This window comes from Rhipicephalus sanguineus, chromosome 5 (genome assembly GCF_013339695.2).
Source record: "Rhipicephalus sanguineus isolate Rsan-2018 chromosome 5, BIME_Rsan_1.4, whole genome shotgun sequence".
In the NCBI taxonomy this organism is placed as follows: domain Eukaryota; kingdom Metazoa; phylum Arthropoda; class Arachnida; order Ixodida; family Ixodidae; genus Rhipicephalus; species Rhipicephalus sanguineus.
The window spans coordinates 88,683,677-88,707,859 of NC_051180.1; the positions used below are offsets into that span (position 1 = coordinate 88,683,677).

At 48.4% G+C, this 24,183-nt stretch overlaps 1 protein-coding gene across 1 annotated transcript; it reads left to right on the forward strand.

Moving 5' to 3' along the window:
- Window positions 1-1,228: 1,228 nt before the first annotated feature.
- On the forward strand, window positions 1,229-21,497 carry LOC119393969 (G-protein coupled receptor moody). Its single transcript, XM_037661174.1, has 6 exons — window positions 1,229-1,667; window positions 3,934-4,279; window positions 7,464-7,748; window positions 8,774-8,897; window positions 18,028-18,284; window positions 20,774-21,497. The coding sequence occupies exons 2-5, from the start codon at window positions 3,966-3,968 to the stop codon at window positions 18,253-18,255; spliced, it is 951 nt and encodes a 316-aa protein (XP_037517102.1). The 5' UTR covers window positions 1,229-1,667; window positions 3,934-3,965; the 3' UTR covers window positions 18,256-18,284; window positions 20,774-21,497.
- Window positions 21,498-24,183: the final 2,686 nt, after the last annotated feature.

The following is a 24,183-nucleotide window of genomic DNA, read 5'->3' on the forward strand; positions in this document are numbered from 1 at the left end:
CGGTAGGTAACGAGATCTGCCGACGATGCACAAGCGCACAAAGCACACTGAACTGCGAGCGCCGTGTTCTTAGTAGCGATGTTTCCTCGTTCCGAGTTGTTCACGGTTCCACGAAGTGCCCGGCCGCTGACACGAAAGTCGCGGTTCGATCCCGGTCGCGGCGGTCGCATTTCGATGGAAGCGAAATGGTCGAGGTCCGTGTACTGTGCGATGTCAGTGCACATTAAAGAATACCAGATGGTCGAAACATCCGGATCGTACCGGAGAACAGGTGCGAGATTGGCGTCGAGTACAAACCAACACCTACCTTAACGTACGAAGAAAACACTCAATAAATCCCACAATATACGCGTCCACCTGTCCGTGGTGTGGGGAACGGCCAATTCTCTCGCCCAAATTACGTAGGACTGCGAATCACGGCCCCAAGACATCAATTCTACCACTTTGAGGACAGCACAATACACGGCAGTGGAAGACCTGGCTTGCATGAGGAATAGGGAGAGCCAGCTGGCTCTGCTCGACCAAGCAGCCCAGCGACCCGCAAAGGCCAGTGGAGCAGTGGACTGAGGGCCCCACCCACTTGCTCTGAAACGTTATATTCAATAAAATTTTCTCTACCACCACTACTACTACTACTACTACTACTACTACTACTACTACTACTACTACTACTACTACTACTACTACTACTACTACTACTACTTTTGCTTCTTCTTTCACCGTGACCACCGGCCGCTTCCACTAACCTTACATCCTGAAGCTTGAACAACGACAACAACAACAACGTCAGCGTGTTTCGATAGCAACGTGTCGCGACACAAGTACAAATAGCGACACGCCAGCATCAAACAATTGCCGCCATTTGCTCCCACGCGGTGGTCCGCGCGGGGCCAACCATAAACGAACTTCCTGCGTACAGTTTTCCCAGACAGCTCATCCCCCTCCCCGTTCAATCTGACCCCGGCGTGCGGATGTGCTCCCAGTGGACGCAGCGGACACCTTCGACAGCCCAATATCAGGCGTTCTGTGCAACACTCCAGCATGCTCTTTTTCTGTGCCAGACGAAGAAGCGTGAAGAAGTGCGACACCACAGCACATGTCTCTGTAACCATCGGTCCACCGCTGCCCGCGCGTTTCCGGCTACGTTCGAGGCATGCTAGGCTGCTCCCTCATCACACCTACCTCACCACGGAAGTCCGTTGGACTTGGGAAGCCACCGAGAAAACTACGTTCAAGCCAACAATCACTTTGCAGAAGCAGGAAAAGTCGAGGCATTTCTCAACGTAGGAGTTCATTCCGCCTCAACGGAAGCTGACCTCAGGCAAGGAGAAAAAAAGCTTGAGCTCATCATTTTCCTTCGTAGTCAAAGGAACTATGGTCTTCCAATGAGAACTTTTATTCACGGCGGTGACATATGCTGGATTTGTTCTCAAGCCAACGCAGTGGACCACTGTGATCCAAACACGACTGTCGTAAGCTTGTGCTTTATGCGGGTAAGGTCATTCTGACATTGAAGACGTTCAAAGGAAGATATTGAAGGTGTCAAAGTGCGTTCATGCATTTTAACATCAACGTTTTGGAATGCGCTGCCAGACTCCATGGACTTAAAGAAAGGACAACGTGCGCCGTGAGTAGTTCTCCATCTCTTCTGAACTACCGCAACTAACGTGAGTACAAAATTTTGTGTTATCTACTAATGCTGCATGTTGCACATCTGCTGTAGCAGCTTAGTTTCTACGGGAACGCGGAAAATCTTTTTTTTTTTTTCATAACTAACGCGCAGCGTTCCTGCCGTCCGCCTGTCCTTGTTCCAGAAAAAAGGCGGTCGATCAACACACCTTTTCTCTACAGCAAAAAAAAAAAAAGAAAAAAAAGAGAGAACAAAAAAACGTATGCTTGTAGATGTAGGGAGCTTTACTGCTCTTCCAGAAAGTAAACCTAAGCGCAAATTCACAAATACCACTCACACACAAAAATTTCAGCCAGTCCTGCCACTGTCCTCACTATTAGCGGCGGTGGCCGGCCATGGGCAAAGAACACACGCGAAAGAAGAGCTTTTTAGAATTAGGCCCCTGTGACAGCGTTCGAATATGAGGCGGAACTCGCAATACACTTCCTTCGGTCTTGGCTGTTGGCTGGCCGTCTTCGCTAGCGATATGCGAAGCGACTGGCTGAAATTTTGTCTTAACAATAATTCTAGCGGGAGTGGTTCTTGCTAATTAGGACCTTGAGTGTTGTATATTGTGGCTTGCCTACTGTAGACGACAACTGAAAAAAACCTCACGATGCATGCAAGGAGAGTAGTTCTTCATAATTATTGAAGTGTATATGTTTCACAGCTTTTGTAGAACTTTTTGTAAAAGTTATTATTCATTAAAGAAAATTGTGCCGCGCGCACGGCTTCTTTCTTCAAGTGTAAATCAATGAAGCGTTATTACTTATATTACAAGGTTTGTTTGTTCCTTTCTGATACGTTTGGATGATTGACATTATAGGAATTTTACTTCTATATCTCGAGCAGGGGACACAATCAATTAACGCGCCGAAACAAAACTTTCACTTGATCTCAATTCGTGGCAACTATGCTTCTTCTTATGGACTTTCGGTCAGACTGTCCACGTTTATTTCCCGCCTTGCTGCATTCAGTTGTTTTAAACATTGTGAAATATTGAACATCGAGCACATGCAGTACAATACGGTATCATACGGTGGTACATGATACGCTCGCAGATTTCATAAGCATGAGTCAATTCCAGTTGCTTTGCCACCTATAGCTATGCGCATGGAAATCACGTAAGGTTTGGTTAATGGGTGACGCTTTACTTAGATGAGCATGAATAATTTTCTTCAGTAAGCCGGTGATTTCTCACGAGACGAAAGACGGTTAACAACGTTGTGAAACGAGAGATGGTCATTTCAGAAGCCGCGATGTTTCCACGAAATGCAGTTTTTAAGGCGAAAGCCTTAGGTGCCTCATCAAACGCGAAAAGTGACTGTCGGCGTCGGCGGCATCGGTGTCGACACGAGAGATGCAAAAAATAATCACCATGTAATGACGTCACCTTATGACGCCATCATGACGTGACGGGCCGCCAAATTTTGTGACGCCGCAGTTACGTCTTCATGATGTCACTGTGATGTCACATAACATGGCGTCAAGTCTTGACGCCATCAGATGACATCGTCACTTGGCCAAATGTGGGCCGATCCCGGAGGCCCTGCAGAACCACTAGAGGTGCAGAAAGCTTGCAATGCCCTCGATCCCGGAAGCGGTGAAAAACCTGGTTGGTAGCAGAGATCTTACGGGCCTTACGGGGAATGGGGGGGGGGGGGGGATTAATAGAATCGACTCGGAAGGAAAAGAACACGTGGCTATCACCTTCGAGTCGCCTTAGGCAAATGCATTTATAAGGGACCGTGTGACGTTAGAAACAGTGCTTTACTACGTAAATCGCTTCTTAGATTTCTGTGTATTTCGAGCTGCACCCGCCATTCGCCGCTTTCCTCCGCATAAGAATCTGGACCTACAGCTCAGCCGTTTTCTACCTTGCCGTTATTTTTTTGCTTTTATTTTATTGCTCCCCCCGAGAACACTCACTAACGATCTGCACACAGAGCAGCTTCGTCTGATGTGATGGATATGCCTCACAACAAACATCCTTGAAGCTGCCACTCACACACTGGCACGCTATGCCCCTGAACACTGGCACCTACCGAGGATAGTTGTGTGCAGCTAGTGGCCTACCCGATGAAGTGTACTAAGCAAAAATTTACGACTCGAGAACGCCGCCAATGAGATAGTTGACTAAGCTGCTTCACAATTACACGCCGTGTTTTTTGTTGCTGTTGTTGTTCAAATTATCGCTGATTTGCGCACCGATTCTACGGAACACCGTGTAAAGAACTCTCCTGACGCCTATTGGAAACTCGCAGATATACCGTCCCACCCTGACACGGAAGACGGAATGGAAGTGTCCTCCGCTGGAGGCGCCTTCGTGATAGCCGTCGCCGTCGCCGGCACGGTGGGCAACGCACTCACGATAGCCGCGCTCTTACTGCGCATGCGCCGGGAACACAGCGGCAACGCGTCGTCCGTGTTCATCGTTAGCCTCTCGGCGGCCGACTTGTGCTTCTGCTCACTGAACCTGCCCTTCGCGGCGTCCAGTCTCCTGCAGGGTGCTTGGACCCACGGCCCGCTCCTGTGTCGACTTGTGGCCGCCGGCCGGTACCTCAACGTGGGAGTCTCGCTCCTGTCCATCACAGCCATCGCCGTCAACAGGTGGGCGTGTCAACAGAACCGCGGAAACACGAGCGCTCTGTTTCCAATAATGCATCATTTCATTTATCTATTCACTGCAGGTAATGTGCCTGTGAGCCAAAGCTTGCTAGTATTCGAATTTCGGGAAAGATTTGGAATGCGGTGGCCAGAGAACTTAGAGAAGCGCACCATACCAGAAAGAAAGGAAGTGACTGTGTCACTGATACTTCTGTGGTGTTGCGCAACAAAGAAAATGAATTTTTAGATTTTATTGCGATAGCAATTATACGGACAGTCTCGGCTGGATTTTGCCGTCGCCGTCGCCGCCGTCATGCACCGTATATGTATAAGTATGTATATATATATATACATATATAAAAGCCCCAAAGAAAAATAATTAAGAAAAATGCTTTCGCACCGCGGAATCGAACCAGGGACCTCTTCCTCCGCAGCGAGTGGCGCTAGTCACTACGCCACGAAACGCATATCCTCCACGTAGGTAACGGCGAGCGTTATATACACACCCTTTACCGCTGGACGGACTCAGAGACGGCTGCGCTTATAAGCGTTTCTTAATTACCAGCGAGATGGCGTTAGGAGCGCGACAGGCGCATTTAAAAGTCGTCGGCGAGCTCGCTCGCTTCTTCAGGGAGAACCTTGCCCTTCCGCTGTCTGCTCGCGCGGTTTTCTTGTGCTGAGGGAAAGAGGGATGTTTCACGCTTTCACCGTGATGTCCGCGCTCATGTTACGGAGCGTACGGAAGCCACTCGAGCTCAAGGGACGCCGCTAAACGAACAAACAGAAGATGAGCGCGAATTATCAAGTGTCACAGCTCGACACTTGAAGCACGCTAGTTTCCTTCGCTGCTTCGGCCGCCTTTGCAACAGGAGCGCTGTTCAAACTGAGAGTATCCATTGGCGAGCCTCACCTCGTATAGCATTAGTTTCTTACTATCGCATTCATTGCTTCGGCCTTGCGGCGAAACTGTGACTTTTTATGTTCTAATCTGCATTGTGGAGATATATTTAATTTTTGGTTCTTTTTTTTGTGTGTGGCTATGATGGGCAGTGCGCTTGCGCATGCCCGCTGTACAGTGTATATACGTAGGAAAGTTTTTTCACAATAAAGATAGTTGCGAGTTAGCGCTTGTCCTGCGCACGTGCGTGTTTTTCTATGTGCTGTACCCAATTAGCGCGCCGATGTTTAGCATTATGAACCAACTAGCCCAGCTACAAATTCTCTTAAGAACCGCGAGAGTTATTAGAATTGACACGTTTTAATATCAAAGAAGACAGAGCGAAAGAAGAATTGTACACAGCTGAACCTCGTTACAACGAACACTGATATAACGAATTATCGGTTACAGCGAACTAAATACGAACTTTGGTTGGCCACACTTTGTTTCGATGACACTTATTATTTTTATAGCGAAAGTGAAAATGCGGGCGCCACCGTGATATCGGCTGTTTAATTTACGTGAGGCGCAAAACTCAAAAGGTAGCATAAAAAGCAAAACCATTTGGGACAGCTACGCACTAGTCGTCTATCCTCATTTCCCTCCCCACCCTCACATCATTCCTCCTCAATCTTACTTCCCTTTACCATACCCTTACTATACTATACTATACTATACTATACTATACTATACTATACTATACCATACTATACTATACTATACTATACACGACTATGTCTAGGAGCTGCATGGCACATATACGCTTTCTGTGGCGCATACCCACCCAGTTTTGTGTGGATGATCACGAAGTTTTGCAAAGCTTAAACAGCTCCGTTGTTAAAGGTATAATTGAAAGACAATTTCCAACAACATTTTTAAGGCGGTTGAGACATTAAAAATGTCGTTAAAATGCGGTCACGGCCTTCGTCAAATAAATTTGAAAGCATGCCTGTCTTGTCAAACGAACTCTGTTGAGTTGTAATTTCACGTTGTGATGTTTACGTCTGTTTAGCTTGAAATGCCACTAGGAGACAGGTGATGATTACCACTTTTATAGTGGATTTGAAGCCTAGAATAATTTGTTTTGGTATCTAAGATTTTCGCGTGAGCGATGCTGCCGATTTGTTAGTGCCGATTTCTTTCTCTACTGTTACAACGACTATTTCATATAACTAACATAACTGTGACCCCATGATACTTCGTTGTAACGATGTTCGGCTGTTCGTATGAAAGCTGTACTATCGGTAGACGTCACAGCTGCCCCAGTAGTGACTAATTTTGATAAATCGTGGTAGGGTACACAAATTATCATATCTTTGTAGGCCATAAACGTTTATTATAAACGGCGTAAGGCAGCAATGCGGCAGCACATCGGATGCGTAACATGTGGTGCGATGTGCGCTAAGTGCAAGGCCGAGGGCGATATTTTAACAACAGTCTGAAGCTTACTAAGACACTACTCAGTTACAAGCTTAAGTCAATGTGTCTATTTTTAGATACTGAGTATGTGAGCATTGCAGGTTCATTCACAAGAATAACTGATTTCTATCGATCTATCAACGCATAGCCGCTCCTATACGCAATATTGGCGCACGCGTTGCTTTTGACAGAGACAACTGACCAGCAAGCGTTGCTGTTTGCCATGAACTGGAACTGATAGTTGTTCGATGAGCGTATAAAAAGAAAAAAAATGTTGCATTCACCCACGCGACGATCATATAGAAGACGCTGCCTTGACTGCGTAGTAAAAACAAAAGTGACTTGCGAAGTTTGACATTCAAGAAAGAAAATGAACTAACAGAATATGTTCTAGACAGGCACGTGATCAGCCCGAACAAAATTATATCAGCGCACGCACGATAGCAGGCAATGAGTAAGTTAATCGACGTTTATTTATACGGCCCTCGCATGCGACGTAGTGTCGATGTTTGTAGCTCGAATAGCCGTTTCCACACGCTGCGGCGGTCTTAGGGTTATGGTGTTCGACTGCTGGCCCGATGGTCGCGGGATCGAATCCCGGTCGCGGCGGCCGCATTTCGATTGAGGCGAAATGATGGAGGCCCGTGTGCCTAGATTTAGGCGCACGTTAAGAAACCCCAGGTGATCGAAATTTCCGGAGCCCTCCCATACGGCGTCTCTCATAATCATATCGTGGTTTTGGGACGTAAAGCCTCAACAGTTATTATTACCAAGTATTGCGTTTGTGACGGTATTTACAACCAAACAAGTTTTCACTGTATACTGTCCCAGATACGTGCTTGTGGTGCGGCCCTCCCTCTACGGCCGACTGTACGGGCGTGCCGGTATTTGGTGGATGGTGGCTGCCACGTGGCTTGCCCCGTGTTTCCTGCTAGCCCCTACTCTGGCTGGCGTCTGGGGTCGCTTCGGACCGGACCCGCGCAGTCCTGGATGCTCAGTGGTTGCATCGGGCGGAAGGTCACCCAAGGCGTTCCTGTTCGTTGCCGCCTTTCTCGTGCCCTGTCTGGCGATCGTCTACTGCTACGCCGCCATCTTCAGGCACGCGCGGAAGGCGAGGTTAGTTTTTGGCTTGAACTAAGGCAACCTGCTGGAAGCCGTAGAAATTGCCATGTTTGTTCATTGGACCAGTAAGGAAAGATTGCGAGAAAGTTCGCGAAAAATTAGACCCATGGTTTAGCTTTTTAAGTTTTTTCCTTGCACACCACAGGATAACACACTTTCAAATACAGCATTGTAGTTGTTCGGCGCTTAGACAGAGAGAGTGAGAAAATGAACCCTTTATTAAAATGCAGAGAACTTAGCCGGCGTAAAGAAATCGCTGACTTGGTACTCCGCGTGGGAAAGTGGAGTTGGGAGAAAAAGACGCGGGAAGAGAGGTGCGAAAAAAAAAGGAAAAAAAAAATGTTAAAATAGGGGGTTGGGTGGGGGGAAGGAATCAGACACTCACTTTTCTGTCTTTTGGACGAGGACGTGCGCTGGTAGGGTTTTTCATCGTGTGCATCGTCCTACAGTGAAATGGCAAATTTCGCTGCATAAAAGGTGAATGACGGTGACAGGCAAGGTACAACTGAAGTTTGTCGAGTTGACCGATATCATCCAAATATGTAAACAGAAATTTCATCGCACACCCTGTTGCGTGAGGCAGGCTAAAGGGCCACAGATACAGTCAAATGGTGAAGTTCTACGTGTGGTCGAAAGCATGCAGTGTTCATAGAGCGCACGCTCATCGACATACGCTCGGCGCTTACATACAATGGGTTGAGAGTGCACAGTGCCAATTCCGAAATTATGAATCCGGAAGTTCAGACGCTTGCCGTTTTAGGCAACGTCTGTCTTCCGGTCGCAGGCAAAAAGAAAAAAAAAGTGGAAACAAGGCGCATTCGCGTCATAAATCTTGGAGTATTCTTGCGTCTTTTCATGAATCCTGATAAATACGCCCAAAAGAGGATAGCTTTTACAAGGCGGGAGGTTGACGAGATGCGGACATGTCATTGGTTCCATTGTGCATGTTTAACAAAGTTAACGCTTGTTGCGAAATATCTACTAGCTGAAGTAAAGCCACGGACACTGTCAATACGTAGGCTGCAAGTGGAGGCGCACGGTGAAGCTGCGCGTCGACGTCGGGACGAGTGGCGAATCACACGCATGGTGCTCGTCATCTTCCTGTCATTCCTCGCCTGTTATTTACCCATCACCATCGTCAAGGTGAGGCCTGCACGAAGCCTTTCAGAGAAGCTGTCGCATGTGAACTAACGGAATGCTACAGTTGTTGGATAATTGCACGATGGCAGGACAGACAGCCGATGGTCACTTACAGCTACGGAATGGATGCCAGAAGATGGGAAATGCTGCCGAGAGACGGCAGCAAGAGCTAGGTAAAAAAAAATGTTCGCTGGAAAATAATGAAATGTGCTCGCACAAGATGTATGGAAATCATTGAGAGGGGCTTTCGTCCTGCAATGGACATATACTAGGCTGCTGCTGCTGACGATGATGATAGGGAGTAGAATGGGTAAGTTCTGGGTAGAGTGAACGGTTCTAGTGCACTCTAGTTTCGGGCCACAGGAGAGCAGGAAGCCAAACAATGGATCAAACATTCACCGCATAACTCGTACGCTTTAGAGTTGTACATCAAGCACCTATCATTGTGGGCTGGTTGTCTTCACTCGCTATAGGTTTTTGCGCTTCCAAAAAAGTTTGAAATCGTACCGATGGGCCCGGTCAATCACGCTCTCAGAAGGCGCTGCGCTGGTTTTCTTGTTCACCGAGCTGTCCCAGTTACCGTGCATAAGCCTGTAAGATAACAGAACGATCTCACCGCGAGTTGTAGTACGCCACTGCTGCTGCAGGGCTTGCCGGTACTTGTAGCACCCGGTACGTGCATAGCCGAGCTGCATTAACCCATATATGTTCAAACTAAAAAAAAATGACAAAACAAATATTTCTTTTCAGAAAAAGTGTACTTCTACCCTCAAAAGAAAGCACAAGTTCTTTATTTACTGCCAGGTAAACGCAACACTGTTTTTCAAGCCGTCCTATACATATACACTGGGCATTAGGGGTACTATGTGCGGGTGTGATAAAAGTAGAGTAGAGTAGACTCTGGAAGCTGTGGCTCATACCCACACTGGGGGATTGGCCAAGAACCGGTTAGCTTTTAAAGGAAAAATTAAAATTGAAGTTAAAGCTTTGTTTAATTAATACGAAAGAAGTATAAATGAATTAGAGTTAAAATTACACTAATAATAATAATATAGAATAGAATTGCCTTGAAACATTTCACGTGCACGCCGACATTGCACTTCTTCCTCTTCATGACGTCTTTCATACAAAGGACGCGTTTGCCCGGAGAAAGCGGTCGGCATTTCACGTGCACTTCTTCCTCTCCATGACGTCTTTCACACAAAGCACGCGTTTGCCCGAAGAAAACGGTCGGCACGTGGCAGCATGAAAAGCAAGCAATGTCTAGGCTTGCACACGTTGAGAATGAGGCCTGCTTGATGTGCTGTAGGTGGCTCCGGTCATCAGCTAAAGAAATAGCGATTTTAGAGTGCATCAAAGAAGCGTCCTATATATAGGACACTGGGCATATATGGGTTAACGAGCTTTAGTGGCCGTAGTTGGATGAGTTGCGGCGGTTGGGTTCATGTGCTACGTGCTGGGATGCTACAACAGCAGCCTGAAGCAAAAGGACTCGGATTTTACGTGTTCTCAAAGGATGTCAAGTTCTGAAAGGAATGTGTGCGACAGTCAACGAAGTGGGACAGAGTGGCAACAACCACGCATTTTATTGTTCAACGTGTCTGCGAATTCCTTGTGTATAATACATGGTAGTTTAGCAGTGTTCTATTGCGTCATAACATGCTTGCTGCGCGACCGATGGGCCGTTGAATGACAGCAAAGCTTCCTACAACCTGTGCTCGATCCCCTTGCCGGGACGATCGCCGCCAGCAGCGACAGATACGACGAAGGTCTTGTACAGTCGCGCTCAATCTGACTTACAGTGGTGAAGTACTTGTCTATGAGGACGGAAGCGTGGTGATAAGTCGGTGTGTGTCCCAAACGCGCATCAACGCTCCGTCGGAGACCATGAAGTTGAGATTAAGTAAGCATTATTATCCAATGTTCTCGTTTTATTTCGTTCTGCTTTGTTGTTTTGAAGCTCTCTCGAAACAGGTGCGTGATTGACGCGACCTGCGACTGCAGAGCAGGCATAGCCGGCTAGTGCAAGCACGCTACGGCAGTGGACGCGTGTACGTGCAGACATATAGAAAACCAATTTTAGCCCGAAGATTTTGTTATGTAAACTAACAAAATAATATACGAGCATGGCAAGCGCTAAACAGGTACACCAGCCTTGAATTGAATACGTCTAGAACGAAAGGAATATTCATCGCTGTCGAGACTAAACATGCGAAACACGCATAAATGTTACCGCACCTTTCGTAACGTTCACATGAGCGACCTATTCCAGCTCCTTGTAAGGGGATTGAAAAATCGTTGGGCAGTAGGCTGGGTGCTCCTGTTCACTAGCCTTAGCATTGCCCACGAAATGCCTGTAGTGCTATTTTGCTATTCTGCTATTTTCTGTGGGCTTCCAGTCTGTTCCGTCGACGCTGCGCATGAAATAAGAACTAGAATTAAACAATGTCTTCGCAATACCGATTGAGCGTGAAAAAAAAAACATATCGCCATTTGGAGACCATGCTTAATGGGTGTATCACAATTAGGGCAGGTCTGAAACAATGTTTCATTCCATGGGCGCCTCTCCCATAGAATAAACGCAACACCCTGCAATGAATAAAATGCAAAAAAAAAACATGGCTGATCCCTCTGTCATAGGAATCGGTATAACGCGAAAGTAAAACGTGTCTTCATAGACGTAGTTGAGCGTTTGTTGTGCATTCTTTCGCCCCAAGCGCGCAGGAATGAATGCTACAGCATCAAATTGTAATGTATTCGAAGAACGGCAAGCCTCTCGAAACTTGCAATGCGCTGCTCAAGCAGAAAGGACGCGCGGAACGAGCATACATAGGATGAGCGCAAACTGTCACAGTTGTAACTTATTTCTGTGTGAGCAGCGCGCTCCTTTCGCAAAAGTGGCCACTGCAGTGAGCGAGGTGACCTTCGTGCTCTCAATGGAAACTTGCAGGCAGAGCGCAAGACGTACAAACCACCGAAATCACGAGATAAGCGGCCGCACGAACGACCACGCCCTGTCGAGGCGCGCTAATCCGCGTGGGGGACGACTTTTAAAGCGCGCTCTTCGAGCCCTTAGCGCCATCTCGCTAGTGATAACGAAAGCACGCTGTACCGCCGATCTCTGAGTACCGCCACCGGCAAATGGTGTACATAAATAGCTCGCCGTTAGCATAGCAGAGCACATGTCGTCTGTGGCGGAGTCGTTTCGCGCTGCGCGCTGGCGATCGAGAGATCGTCAGTTCGACTCCCGGTGACGAAACTTCTTATAGTTTTTTCTTTGCCATATGTTAGTCTTTATATTTTACAACGTCATATCCGTGACGGAAATGCGTCACTGGAGCCGTAGTGGATCCCGGCATAAAACACTTTCGTGTTAAAAGTCTCGTCACGGCGAACAAGTTGTATACAAAGTTCGCGTCTCTCCTTCTCCCAGTGAGCCTTCGGGAAGCAGTAAAACTTTGTTCCAGGTGAATTGTTGCAGACATTGTGACAGCCCACAATACAACAAACCTTGATGCTGCGACGCTGAGCCATGGAACGACCGCCAAAGAAGAAACGCTTCGCAAAACTGCAGAAAAACACGAAGGAGCTGGCATGAACGCTGTCACCGGCCGCGGCGTGCGAAAGCTTCTATCACCCCACGGACGCGCGCTCCGCCGCTAGAGGCGTTCCCGTCAGCGGAGAGTTAGAAGCGCAGTGTGCCCATACGAACGCGCCGTATATCTTTCACATCTTCTTCCTTGCACAGTGATTTTCTTGGCGTGGGGCGGTGTCGCCGTCTTGGAGAGGTGAAGTGAAGTACCGCGTCATGGCACTCACGAGTGCCAACAAGACGGGCTTCGTCAGTCTCAGCGCTAGGGCTCCCCGATTTCCACTCCGTCTCGTTTAAATACAGTTTGAGTAAGTGCTTTGTTGCAGTGAGACACGCAAGCTGTTACGAGCGGGTATTTGGCTCCATCCCACCGCTGCCACCAGTTGTTACGAGCGGCGACGTTGGCCGACGCGGACTCGTGGGGTAGCGTGGAGCTGATCGGCGACAGTCGTACCGCAGGCCCAGGGACGTCCGGAACAGCAGGAAGCCGAGGCAGAGACCGACGTTGAGGAAAACTTAACAGAAGTTTATTTACAACATCCCAGAGGACAGGATCGTCAGAACGACATCTAGTCCGATCGATCCGTGCCGAGCAGACGCTCTGCTGCTCCTTAAATACGCTTCAATACAAAGACAGGGAAACTCCTTATGCGGTAAATGTCCAATCACAAACGTGCATGCCTTTGGAGCTGCACAACTATAGCTCCTTATGCGGCAAATGTCCAATCACAAACGTGCATGCCTTTGGAGGGTCCGTCTCTTCGGCACATAGGTCACCGCCCCCAGGATGGCACTCCAGAGACCACTGCCATCTCACTCTTCACGTCCGACCAGTTCGGAAGGGGGGGGGGGAGACAATGCCACCTCGGGGAACTGGTAATCCTTTTACGAACAAAGGCACCAGCCTTAGCCAAAAGCACACTCGATGCAAATACGCGACCCACGGAGGGGTCCCGCGTGTAGCAGCCAGCTCACCACCGAAGCGCTCAGTTCAGGGAAAGACAGCAGGTGTAGGTGTCTAATCCGTTCTCCGAACTGGGGGGGGGGGGGAGTCCAAGAAGCAGGAAAACTCGTTTGGAGACAGCTGGCCCAGGACCCTCGCATTTGCTTTGTAACAGCTTCCCCGGCGGCAGGCCGAGACCTCGACGTACAAAGGTCAATCACCTTTGTGGGGAGAGGTCGATGAAGACAATGCTGATGTGCTGAAGCCGTACACACCGCGATGCTGCTCTGCTACATTCCTCCGCCACCTCCGGTGATCTCGAACATCTGGTAGCGTCGTCCAAGTTCGGAGAAAAGCTTCTCGCTCTGCTGGCCAACATTCCTTCTCGAAAGACAGCACCTGTGTCAACCACGCGAGAACCACAACCGCCAAGCAGGCAAGCGCCCGTACTCTCTCCCTGAGACCCACCAGGCTTTTACTCCAAACAAAATGACCTGTTCTCAATTACAATAGCAGCAGCAATTCCAACAACCAAACCTGAAATAGGCTGCTCAAATCCACAAACACATGTCGTGATGAAGCACGACCACATCAACAAAAAAAAAGGCAATTGTAAACCTGTCACAAAAAAAAAATTGAACCTAATTACACAAGCCAGAGTACCCGATGCCATCAAGTTCCCTGAATCGCACATAACACTAGCCTTCGGCTAAAACCCTTTTACTCATTGCACTTGGCAAATGAGTACTACATTAAGAAAACAAAACGCTGCAAACTAAATACGAAATAAAACTGAAAATCAAACTCACGCGCTTAACACAAAACAAGGAGAAACTAAAATTACACTGACGCGCATACTAACACGTAACGAAAAACAAATCAGTAGTACGTTAAACAGAGGCTTTTATCATTTAGCCTTAACTACTACGAACAGCTCTCCTCTACTCGAGCGCTAAAAGCTATGTTTCCAGCTGTCGAAACAAAGCTATTTAATACGGAGGCTTCCAACACTCAGCCTACATCTCCTTCAAAACAATTCAGAGCTCTTTACACTATAGCGTTAACGGTCATGAAAAAGAAACATTAACAAAACAAACAAATAACCAAACAACTACCTCAGTGTCTGCTTCTGCGATAAAGAGTAATGTAAAAATTTTACAAAACAACGCTGCATTCCTTCCTCATCGGCAGGCGACAAAACATTATCAAGCACATCCTTCCCAAAATTGAATACAAGGTAAATTCTCAGTATTCAACGTTACACTGTGCCTATCTGCATGCGGCGCCCTTTTAGACGAGCTCTGGGGAGACGCGCATGCCACAGATTTCGAGGGGTCCGGTCTCGACAAATGAACAAAGAACAAACCTGTCCGACGCGCTCAGTAGCGGCGACTTTTGACCCGCTGCCTCTCGATTCTGACAAAGGGCATCGCTTGCCCATTGTGCCCCCCCGGGTTAAGCCGTCAGCCTTTTGCCACGGTGGGGGACAGCCTTTGTCACGATTCTGGCGTACGCTACATCTCGCTGCGCTCCTGCCTCGACTAGGCCGTGAAAAGGATGAGACCAGTTGGTGACTTTGGCGTCTGAATTTCACTGAAATTCGTTTTTTCGCGACGCGCCTCACGTCCGATCTAGATTTCCGCGGGACTCTCAACTTGGAACTTGTCCTAGCACGCCTTTTCGGGATTTCGTCGCGTCGAGCTAGCGCCCTAGCACGCTTACCGCCACTGGTCTCTTTTTTCTTCGCCTTTCTTTTGCGTCGGCGCCTTTTTCTCACCGAACGGCTCGCAGCGCTCATAGTCTCGGCACTAGTACTCTCAAGTGCGCTGCCTTCGACATGCGCTGCCAACACTTCAGGCGGCTGAACTGACTTGTCTTCTGGGCCGTTACTAGGTATCTCTGAGTCTGACCTAACGGTAGTCCCGACACTCTCTAAGTCAGCCAGCTCGCCCTGAGATGTCTCTTCAGCTTCGGGCGTTCTATCGCTTTCGTGGATAGCCCCTTTTCTCTGGCCTTCGAAGTCGGCCTCCTGCTCTTCGCGCCTTTGACACTCTTCAATCTCACGCGCTTTGCGTAGCGCCTCTGTCTCTCGCGCCACACGAAGTGCTTGTTCTCGCGCTTCCTCATCTAGCGCTTTTCGACGCGATTCATCCTCACGCGCCTTGCGGAGCGCCTCGGCCTCTTGCGCCACGCGAAGTGCTTCTTGTTCCCGCGCTCTGTGACGCGCTTCCTTCTCTAGTGCCCTGGCGTCCTCAAGCGCCTTACTACGGGCTTCGGCCTCTAACGCCTGGCGACGGGTCTCAGCTTCAAGCGCTTTACGGCGCGCGTCATCCTCAAGCGCTTCAGCGCTGTCTTTGGTGCCTCGACTTTCGCAGTCAGCAGGCCCTGAAGCAGCAAAGTGGCGCAACAAGGCATCTTTGGCCTTATCAAAGTCTTGTGCTTCCTCCGTGGATAAGCGCTCCAAAACGCATGCAATTTGGCGTGGCAGCAACGTGACAAGCCTCTCCAACCAAAGGTCTCGGTTAACACCAACATCTTCGCAGACCTTTTCAAACCTAACGAGAAAAGACACAATGTCCTCGTCTATCTCGAAAATCTTGAGTTGACATTGTGCCCGTTGCCACTTAATCGCCTGAATTTCACGATGAAGTGTTTTCATTTTGAGAGCATGTTCTCGCTCCCGAGCCTGCCTCCTTTCACGCCTTTCGCGTTCCTCTGCCTCTCGCTTTTCGCGCTTTAGCCTCTCATTTTTTTCTTCCTCAATTAGCTCTAGACACTCTGAGAGCTCGTCGTCGTCTGCCTCAAGGTTCTCAATAGCCTCGATAATCTCTGGCTTTCTCATTTGTTCCCGAACATCCAAACCCAAACTCTTAGCTAACTCTAGTAAAAGCGGTTTTTTCAGTGCCTTCAGATTCATGGTTGCTGCAAGTGCTGCTAACTTCACTACTACTAAGACGCTACGTTCCCATGCACAGGTCAACGTAGAGTAGTTACCCAAAATTACCACCTTTCGAGACAAAGCCTGGTAAAATCTCAGTGAAGAAAGTCAAGCACTCACCACACCCTGCAGCCATGATCTCGGCGGAGACGATCCCGATGCTGACACGAGCTTGTTGCGACTTGTCGTGAGCAGAATCCCGTCGCTGCCATCCAGTTGTTACGAGCGGGTATTTGGCTCCATCCCACCGCTGCCACCAGTTGTTACGAGCGGGTATTTGGCTCCATCCCACCGCTGCCACCAGTTGTTACGAGCGGCGACGTTGGCCGACGCGGACTCGTGGGGTAGCGTGGAGCTGATCGGCGACAGTCGTACCGCAGGCCCAGGGACGTCCGGAACAGCAGGAAGCCGAGGCAGAGACCGACGTTGAGGAAAACTTAACAGAAGTTTATTTACAACATCCCAGAGGACAGGATCGTCAGAACGACATCTAGTCCGATCGATCCGTGCCGAGCAGACGCTCTGCTGCTCCTTAAATACGCTTCAATACAAAGACAGGGAAACTCCTTATGCGGCAAATGTCCAATCACAAACGTGCATGCCTTTGGAGCTGCACAACTATAGCTCCTTATGCGGCAAATGTCCAATCACAAACGTGCATGCCTTTGGAGGGTCCGTCTCTTCGGCACATAGGTCACCGCCCCCAGGATGGCACTCCAGAGACCACTGCCACCTCACTCTTCACGTCCGACCAGTTCGGAAGGGGGGGGGGGGAGACAATGCCACCTCGGGGAACTGGTAATCCTTTTACGAACAAAGGCACCAGCCTTAGCCAAAAGCACACTCGATGCAAATACGCGACCCACGGAGGGGTCCCGCGTGTAGCAGCCAGCTCCCCACCGAAGCGCTCAGTTCAGGGAAAGACAGCAGGTGTAGGTGTCTAATCCGTTCTCCGAACTGGGGGGGGGGGGGGGAGTCCAAGAAGCAGGAAAACTCGTTTGGAGACAGCTGGCCCAGGACCCTCGCATTTGCTTTGTAACAAAGCGGGCAGCGGGACGCCTTCGCACGTTTACGGCTCAAGCTACGATCTCTGTCTCTCGCGTTCCTGAAGCGTTGTGTGGTAGTGTATGCATGATCAGAAGTGTAGGTTACCCAATTACTCGAGAGCGCACACCATGCCGTTTTTCTCCTCAAATGATGACGCTTTGCACGAGCGCATATCGAGTACTAGTTATGATGTGCTTGTTGATGCCATCTTTGCGCGGGATTCACCATACGCTGTGTCCGGGTTTATGTCTAACTAGTTCAGCTACCACAAAAGTTTAGCCTTGGTCATTGACGTTAGTCGTCGGGATGGAGATGTATCACCAGACGCCAACGTAGGTGCGTCCACATCAAACGGTTCTATAGCCGCCAAACTCCAGCTGACATTGTGCAAGTTCTCATTTATCAATATACAATGAACATTGAACTTCTTTTGTAAAGACACGCTTCACTGTCGTGTTATACCGTTTTCCATGACGGAAGAACCAACGATGTTTTTTTACCACTTTTGCGCGTAAATTTTCATTCAACCACCAAAAACGCATTCACGTCGATTGAGCAGGACACCATGGTGCAAATTTCTCCTGAAAGCACCGTGATGCTGGTTACACCGCAGGTAGTGGACGCCGAGGTTCGACACCCAGCGGCACACTTGGGTAGTCAACTGCTGCTGTACCTGAGCGCGTGCATCAACCCCATAATCTACGGCGTCACGAACCGCCAGTATCGACGGGCCTACATGCAGCTCCTCGGCTCTGTAGCTGCCCTGTGCTGTTCCCAAACATCCTGCCCAGCGGAACAGACGGACGGCAAGCAACGCGACTCCCAGCAGACCAGCCTTTGAAGCATAAACCGGGAAGACTGGCTCACTTGGTAATAATTTAGTAGACTAGCGCGAAATCACGCGAGTAATTCTGGAAAGCATCGAATCATGTTCAATTTGGTGGCTTCAACGGCTACGAATGGCACGGTTGTACGTGGACACGAATTATTTCGCGGTTCAGTGGCAGTGATGTGCTCCAGCGCTGTTCTTATTTTCTACTACGGTGGGATGCACCTGCTTGCACCTTTACACGTCTGCACTACAAGGTACACTTGCCAGTTGGCAGCTGCAAAAAGGACGGGCTACAGAAGAATGCTGTAGCCCGTCATGTGAGCTAACCATAGAGGCTTGAAGATTCGGAACAATTCAAGATGGTAGTGGGTCGCTCTATTTCATGAATTATATATTACGTCCATGAGAACGCGGCCGAAATAATGCGAGCTGCTACAAAAATCATGAAGCCATTCTTCTTTGAAGGCCTATAGTGTCGTCTTTCGTTTCCTACTGTATGCCTGTGTAAGATTCCTGGTCGACAGTCCCGGATGTGCTTCTTTGGGAAGAACAAAACAACTAGGACGCACAAAGATATACGTTTACTTCACTGGGTAGGTCGCACGAAGCGATACAACTTAAGAGCATCCCCGCGTGTCACGTTAGAAAACAATCACTGTGGCATCGCAATATAATAATATTTGTTGGGGTTTTACATCCCAAAACCACAATTTGACTGTGAGGGACGTCGTAGTGCAGGGCTCCGAAAATTTCGTCCATCTGGTGTTCTTAACGTGCACTTATAAAGCTAAGTACATGGGTCTCTAGAGTTTCGCCTCCATCAAAATGCGGCCGCAGCGGCCGGGATTGTATCCCACGACCTTCGGGCGTCGCAAATGAAGTTTAGAGCTGGAAGGAGATAACTGCTGGTTACAGAAGTTTCGGCAACGAATGTGCTGCTGCAGGCGCGGTTGCTCTGTTGCACTGGGCCGCAGAGATCTTCACGTGAGCAACGCCTCCTTCTTAAACGTGAGCAAGGGGCCGACAGGCAGCCTTTCCCAAGCACGTACACAGACAGATTGGCACAGTGAGCAGAAAATATGCATACAAGCAAGTAAAACTTATGAAAGAAAAAAAGTTATGCTGTAAAACTTATGTAAAACCTGCTGTAAATCTCATGAAAGAAAACTACGGAATCCATTTGAACCTAGCCACATAAAAGAAACATCAGGGTCATCCAGAATAAACTTAAAGTTCATGAGCTGTTGAAGAATTCGCCCTGTAGTCAGTGGACAACACATCGAGCACCGTTGTTGTGTTACGACAGTAAGCTCAACAGCTCGGTGAAATTTGCGAAATGCAGCTGTGATGTCATAACTTCTAGTCAGCGATGACGCAGCGCATGCGCATAGCCCAGGCAGCTTCTACTTCGCATCGCGCGTGCAGATTCTTGGGTCCCTAGTGCAAGAGCTTGGAACAGCAGTTTCGTGTAAAGAAACAGCGCCAATAAAGGCGATTAAAGGGACACTAAAGAGCAAAACAATTTTTCTCGCATTAGTAAAGTAGTCTTCCACGATAGAGCACAGCACGGGCCCGGGCCGGGCTGTGGCCGCGGGAATCGCACCCGTGTCCTAGGACTTAACAGCGAAACAGCTTAAGCGCTGAGCTACTACCGCGGGCAAAGCAACATTTCGATGCATGTACACACCGAATTTTCCGTCCGATCGCCCGCTACAAAGCGCACGGCATCATTAATAATCATCATCAACAACTAATATCCTCTAGCGGGCCCGGGTCGGACCTGGTCATGAACAAGCGCGCCCTGGATTAGTTTAGTAATGAACGCCGGGCCCAGGCCGGGCCCGGGCGTGGAACGACGGGCCCGGGTCGGGCTCGGGCTGGGTACGGTCAAGTACGCCCGGGCCCGGGCCGGGCTCGGGCTGGGTTCGGTCATGTACGCCCGGGCCCGGGCCGGGCCCGCGCTTGGAACCACGGGCCCGGGCTGGGCTCGGGCTTCATAAAGCGGGCCCGGGCCGGACTCGGGCCGTAAAATCCAGCCCGTACAGTGCTCTATTCCACGATACGAAAAACACCACGCTTTCTGCGCGAAGACGCTTAATAAGCGAGAAAACGCGCAAAAAGAAAATACAGGTGGCGACGCCACCTTGAAATTCCCGCACCATTTGCCGTGACACCACATATTTTTGACGGCGCCTGCTTAGGCCTACGTAGTTCCTAATGGGTTAAATCCAAGTACATTGTCCTCTGAGATGGCCAGAGACTTGACATAACGAGTTTGTGGAAATTTCGTCGAGCCAGTGGCGCCAAAATACGTTAAATGCTCTTTGAAGTCTTTTACGTCACGAATTGCAAAGTTCGGCGAGAAATTTAAAAATGAGACTTTGAACTTGGTTTTCTCCTCTAATAATAAACCTATGGTGGTGAAATAAACTACACAAGAGTTCTCCGAGCACACTTTATCAATATAAACCAATTCATTGTTTCTCTTTAGTGTCCCTTTAAGATGCCGTTTTCTTTCTCTTTCCAGCGAAGCTACGGACAGAACTGTGATGCAAGTTGCTTCGAAAGCAAGCATTTGGTCTTCTGTGAGTGCCGTAAACTTTTGTGAGGAAACTTGTTATTTCCAGCGCGCCACAGCGAATGCACCAACAGCTGGAAGCATACTGGCAGCACCTAGTCCAAACATTGTAGTGTACTTGTGTGCGTGCCACTCTTTGGAGGAATGTCTTGCCATTTTGGTTCGTGTAGTGCCAAATTGGTTGTCTAGTGAGGTTCCTTCGGTACAAAGTGGAGCAGGAAGGATTTCTCCGTGTTTTATATTTGGTCCCTGAAAGAATGAACTTTGAATATTGCCAACGTTTTTTTTTTTTCTTTTTTTATTGTCGTAAGTGAAACATCCGCAGCCAAGCGTAATTATTGAAGATTGCGATCATGCGCAAGATATAAAAGAGCAATGCGCGCCTTCCTGGATGCCGGGTCCGAACCTGTCCTGTGTTCAAAGTGCTCTCATTCATCACGTGGTTGGACGAAACGGAGTGAAGGTAAAAATAAAAAAATAAGGTGTAAGCGACCACTTGTCCCATGTCCTCCCTCGGAGGCGTTCAAAGTTGTCCTCAGCACTACACATCTATGAAGCGTGGACCAACTTGCCCAGCAACGCACATTGTCAAGTTAAGAATGTGTCATCCTTTCCACTCACGGGTCAATAAAACGGGTCGCTCTCTCGTAGGCTGTTGGTATGCCACGCACCTCTCGGACGTCCTCCTAACACCTATAAGAAGATAGATGTACGCTGTACTTAACAGTGCTTTTTCTGCCTTTCTAGAGTGCCGGTATGCCCCTCTTACAGCACGTCTATCGTCCTTCGATGATGGACGCGCCGCAGTCCTTCTGTGCCACGCAATATTATACCTGTTAACGCGACTCTTCGCCTTACATAAGGCTTGTATAGAAATTTTATCCGAAGCATTTTAACGCACTGGCGTGGCTCTGTGGTAGAACAGCTGAGTGATACACAGAATTCCTGGGTTCGACTCCGGATCTAACCCTAACCCTAACTCTAACCCTAACTATCCGGCTCTAACTCTAACTATTTTTTAGGGGCGAAGCACCTTAGGGTTTCGCCTTGTCGGCGTGCCATGCCGTCGTCACGGTCCATGCGCCACAAAAATTGGGTAGGGTAAGGCGGGGCAAAATGCGACAAAATTGTGAAAAATAGTGAATGTATTTTTTTATTTCACTCGTTACTCTAAAATGTCAACACAGAAACTTTCTTTTGGGTACAAGGTATGTGCTACATAAATATGGCCAAGCTGCGACGGTTCGAAATATTATATAAAAAAAAACAAAAAATGCACCACATGCCTCATTTTGCCCTAACCTGCGGGGCAAAACGAGATGCTGCGTGAGGCAAAACGAACAGCCTGAAAAAATTTTATCCTGTCAGTTCTTGCAGCAGAAGCACTTCAAATTCACACCGTGGGCAGCCACGCAGCCTTCATGCGCCCAGTCTTTGCACTCCACGCATTGAATCCACACAGAACCCGGCGCTGTGCTGCTCCGAAACTCCTGAAAAACATTCAGTGCTTTTTTCATGTCGTTTTCCTCCCAGGGACCTCTGGATGATATTCTGTTGTACGTCCGCACCATACTTAACAATAAAATATCATGTATACTGAGCGTAAATAAATGGTTCACTTAATAAGGCATTATCTAAGGCAATTCAATGCCTTTTTGTCGCGTTTTGCCCCTCTCGAATGCCCGAATTCAGAAAATTTTCCCCTTTGGCCCACGGCACCAAATGAACTAAACATTTGGTGGCACGTAGCTAGTAGCATAAGGTTACAACATAAATACTTACATTGTTGTACTGATGCCGGAGCAGCTTCATGCACGGATCCGAAAATTTGGCCAAGCAGAATTTCGCCCCTTTTTGACGGGTCACGAACAATTTTTCCCGCGCAATTTTAAATGCGAAGCATTTCTTAGCGAACTTCTGCGACTTTGACCGTATCTATCTATCTATCTATCTATCTATCTATCTATCTATCTATCTATCTATCTATCTATCTATCTATCTATCTATCTATCTATCTATCTATCTATCTATCTATCTATCTATCTATCTATCTAGCCTCCTACGACTTCGTGCTCTCCTGGTCGCTTGGTTAATCGAATGTGCACCAAAATTGGTATGGCGTAACATGACTGTATGACGAACATAAATGACAAGTCATAACATAAAAATCATGAAACGAATGTCATGTACAGCATGATTTACATGCAACGCTCATGGTGCGCTGGCGGCCGTTTCGCTAGCTTGATATACACCAAAATTGGTATCTTGTGACGTGACTGTGTGACGAACATAAATACCACGAGTTAACATGAAAATCATGACACGCATGTCATGTACAGCATGACTTACGTGCCACGCTCATGGTGCGCTGGCGGCCGTTTCGCTAGCTTTATATACACCAAAATTGGCATCTTGCGATGTGACCGTGTGACGTACATAAATAACACGAGTTATCATGAAAATCATGACACGCATGTCATGTAGAGCATGACATACGTGCGACGCTCATGGGGCGCTGGCGGCCGTCTCGCTAGATTGATATGCACCGAAATTGGTTTCTTGCGACGTGACCGTGTGACGAACATAAATAACACGAGTTATCATGAAAATCATGACACGCATGTCATGTACAGCATGACTTACGTGCCACGCTCATGGGGCGCTGGCGGCCGTTTCGCTAGATTGATATACACCAAAATTGGTATCTTGTGACGTGACCGTGTGACGAACATAAATAACACGAGTTATCATGAAAATCATGACACGCATGTCATGTACAGCGTGACTTACGTGCCACGCTCATGGGGTGCTGGCGGCCGTTTCGCTAGATTGATATACACCAATATGGGTCTCTTCCGACGTGACCGTGTGACGAACATAAATAACACGAGTTATCATGAAAATCATGACACGCATGTCATGTACAGCATGACTTACGTGCCACGCTCACGGGGCGCTGGCGGCCGTTTCGCTAGCTTGATATACACCAATATTGGTCTCTTCCGACGTGACCGTGTGACGAACATAAATAACACCAGTTATCATGAAAATCATGACACGCATGTCATGTACAGCATGACTTACGTGCCACGCTCATGGGGCGCTGGCGGCCGTTTCGCTAGATTGATATACACCAAAATTGGTATTTTGCGACGTGACCGTGTGGCGAACAAAAATAACACGAGTTATCATGAAAATCATGACACGCATGTCATGTACAGCATGACTTACGTGCCACGCTCATGGGGCGCTGGCGGCCGTTTCGCTAGATTGATATACACCAAAATTGGTATCTTGCGACGTGACCGTGTGACGAACATAAATAAGACGAGTTATCATGAAAATCATGACACGCATGT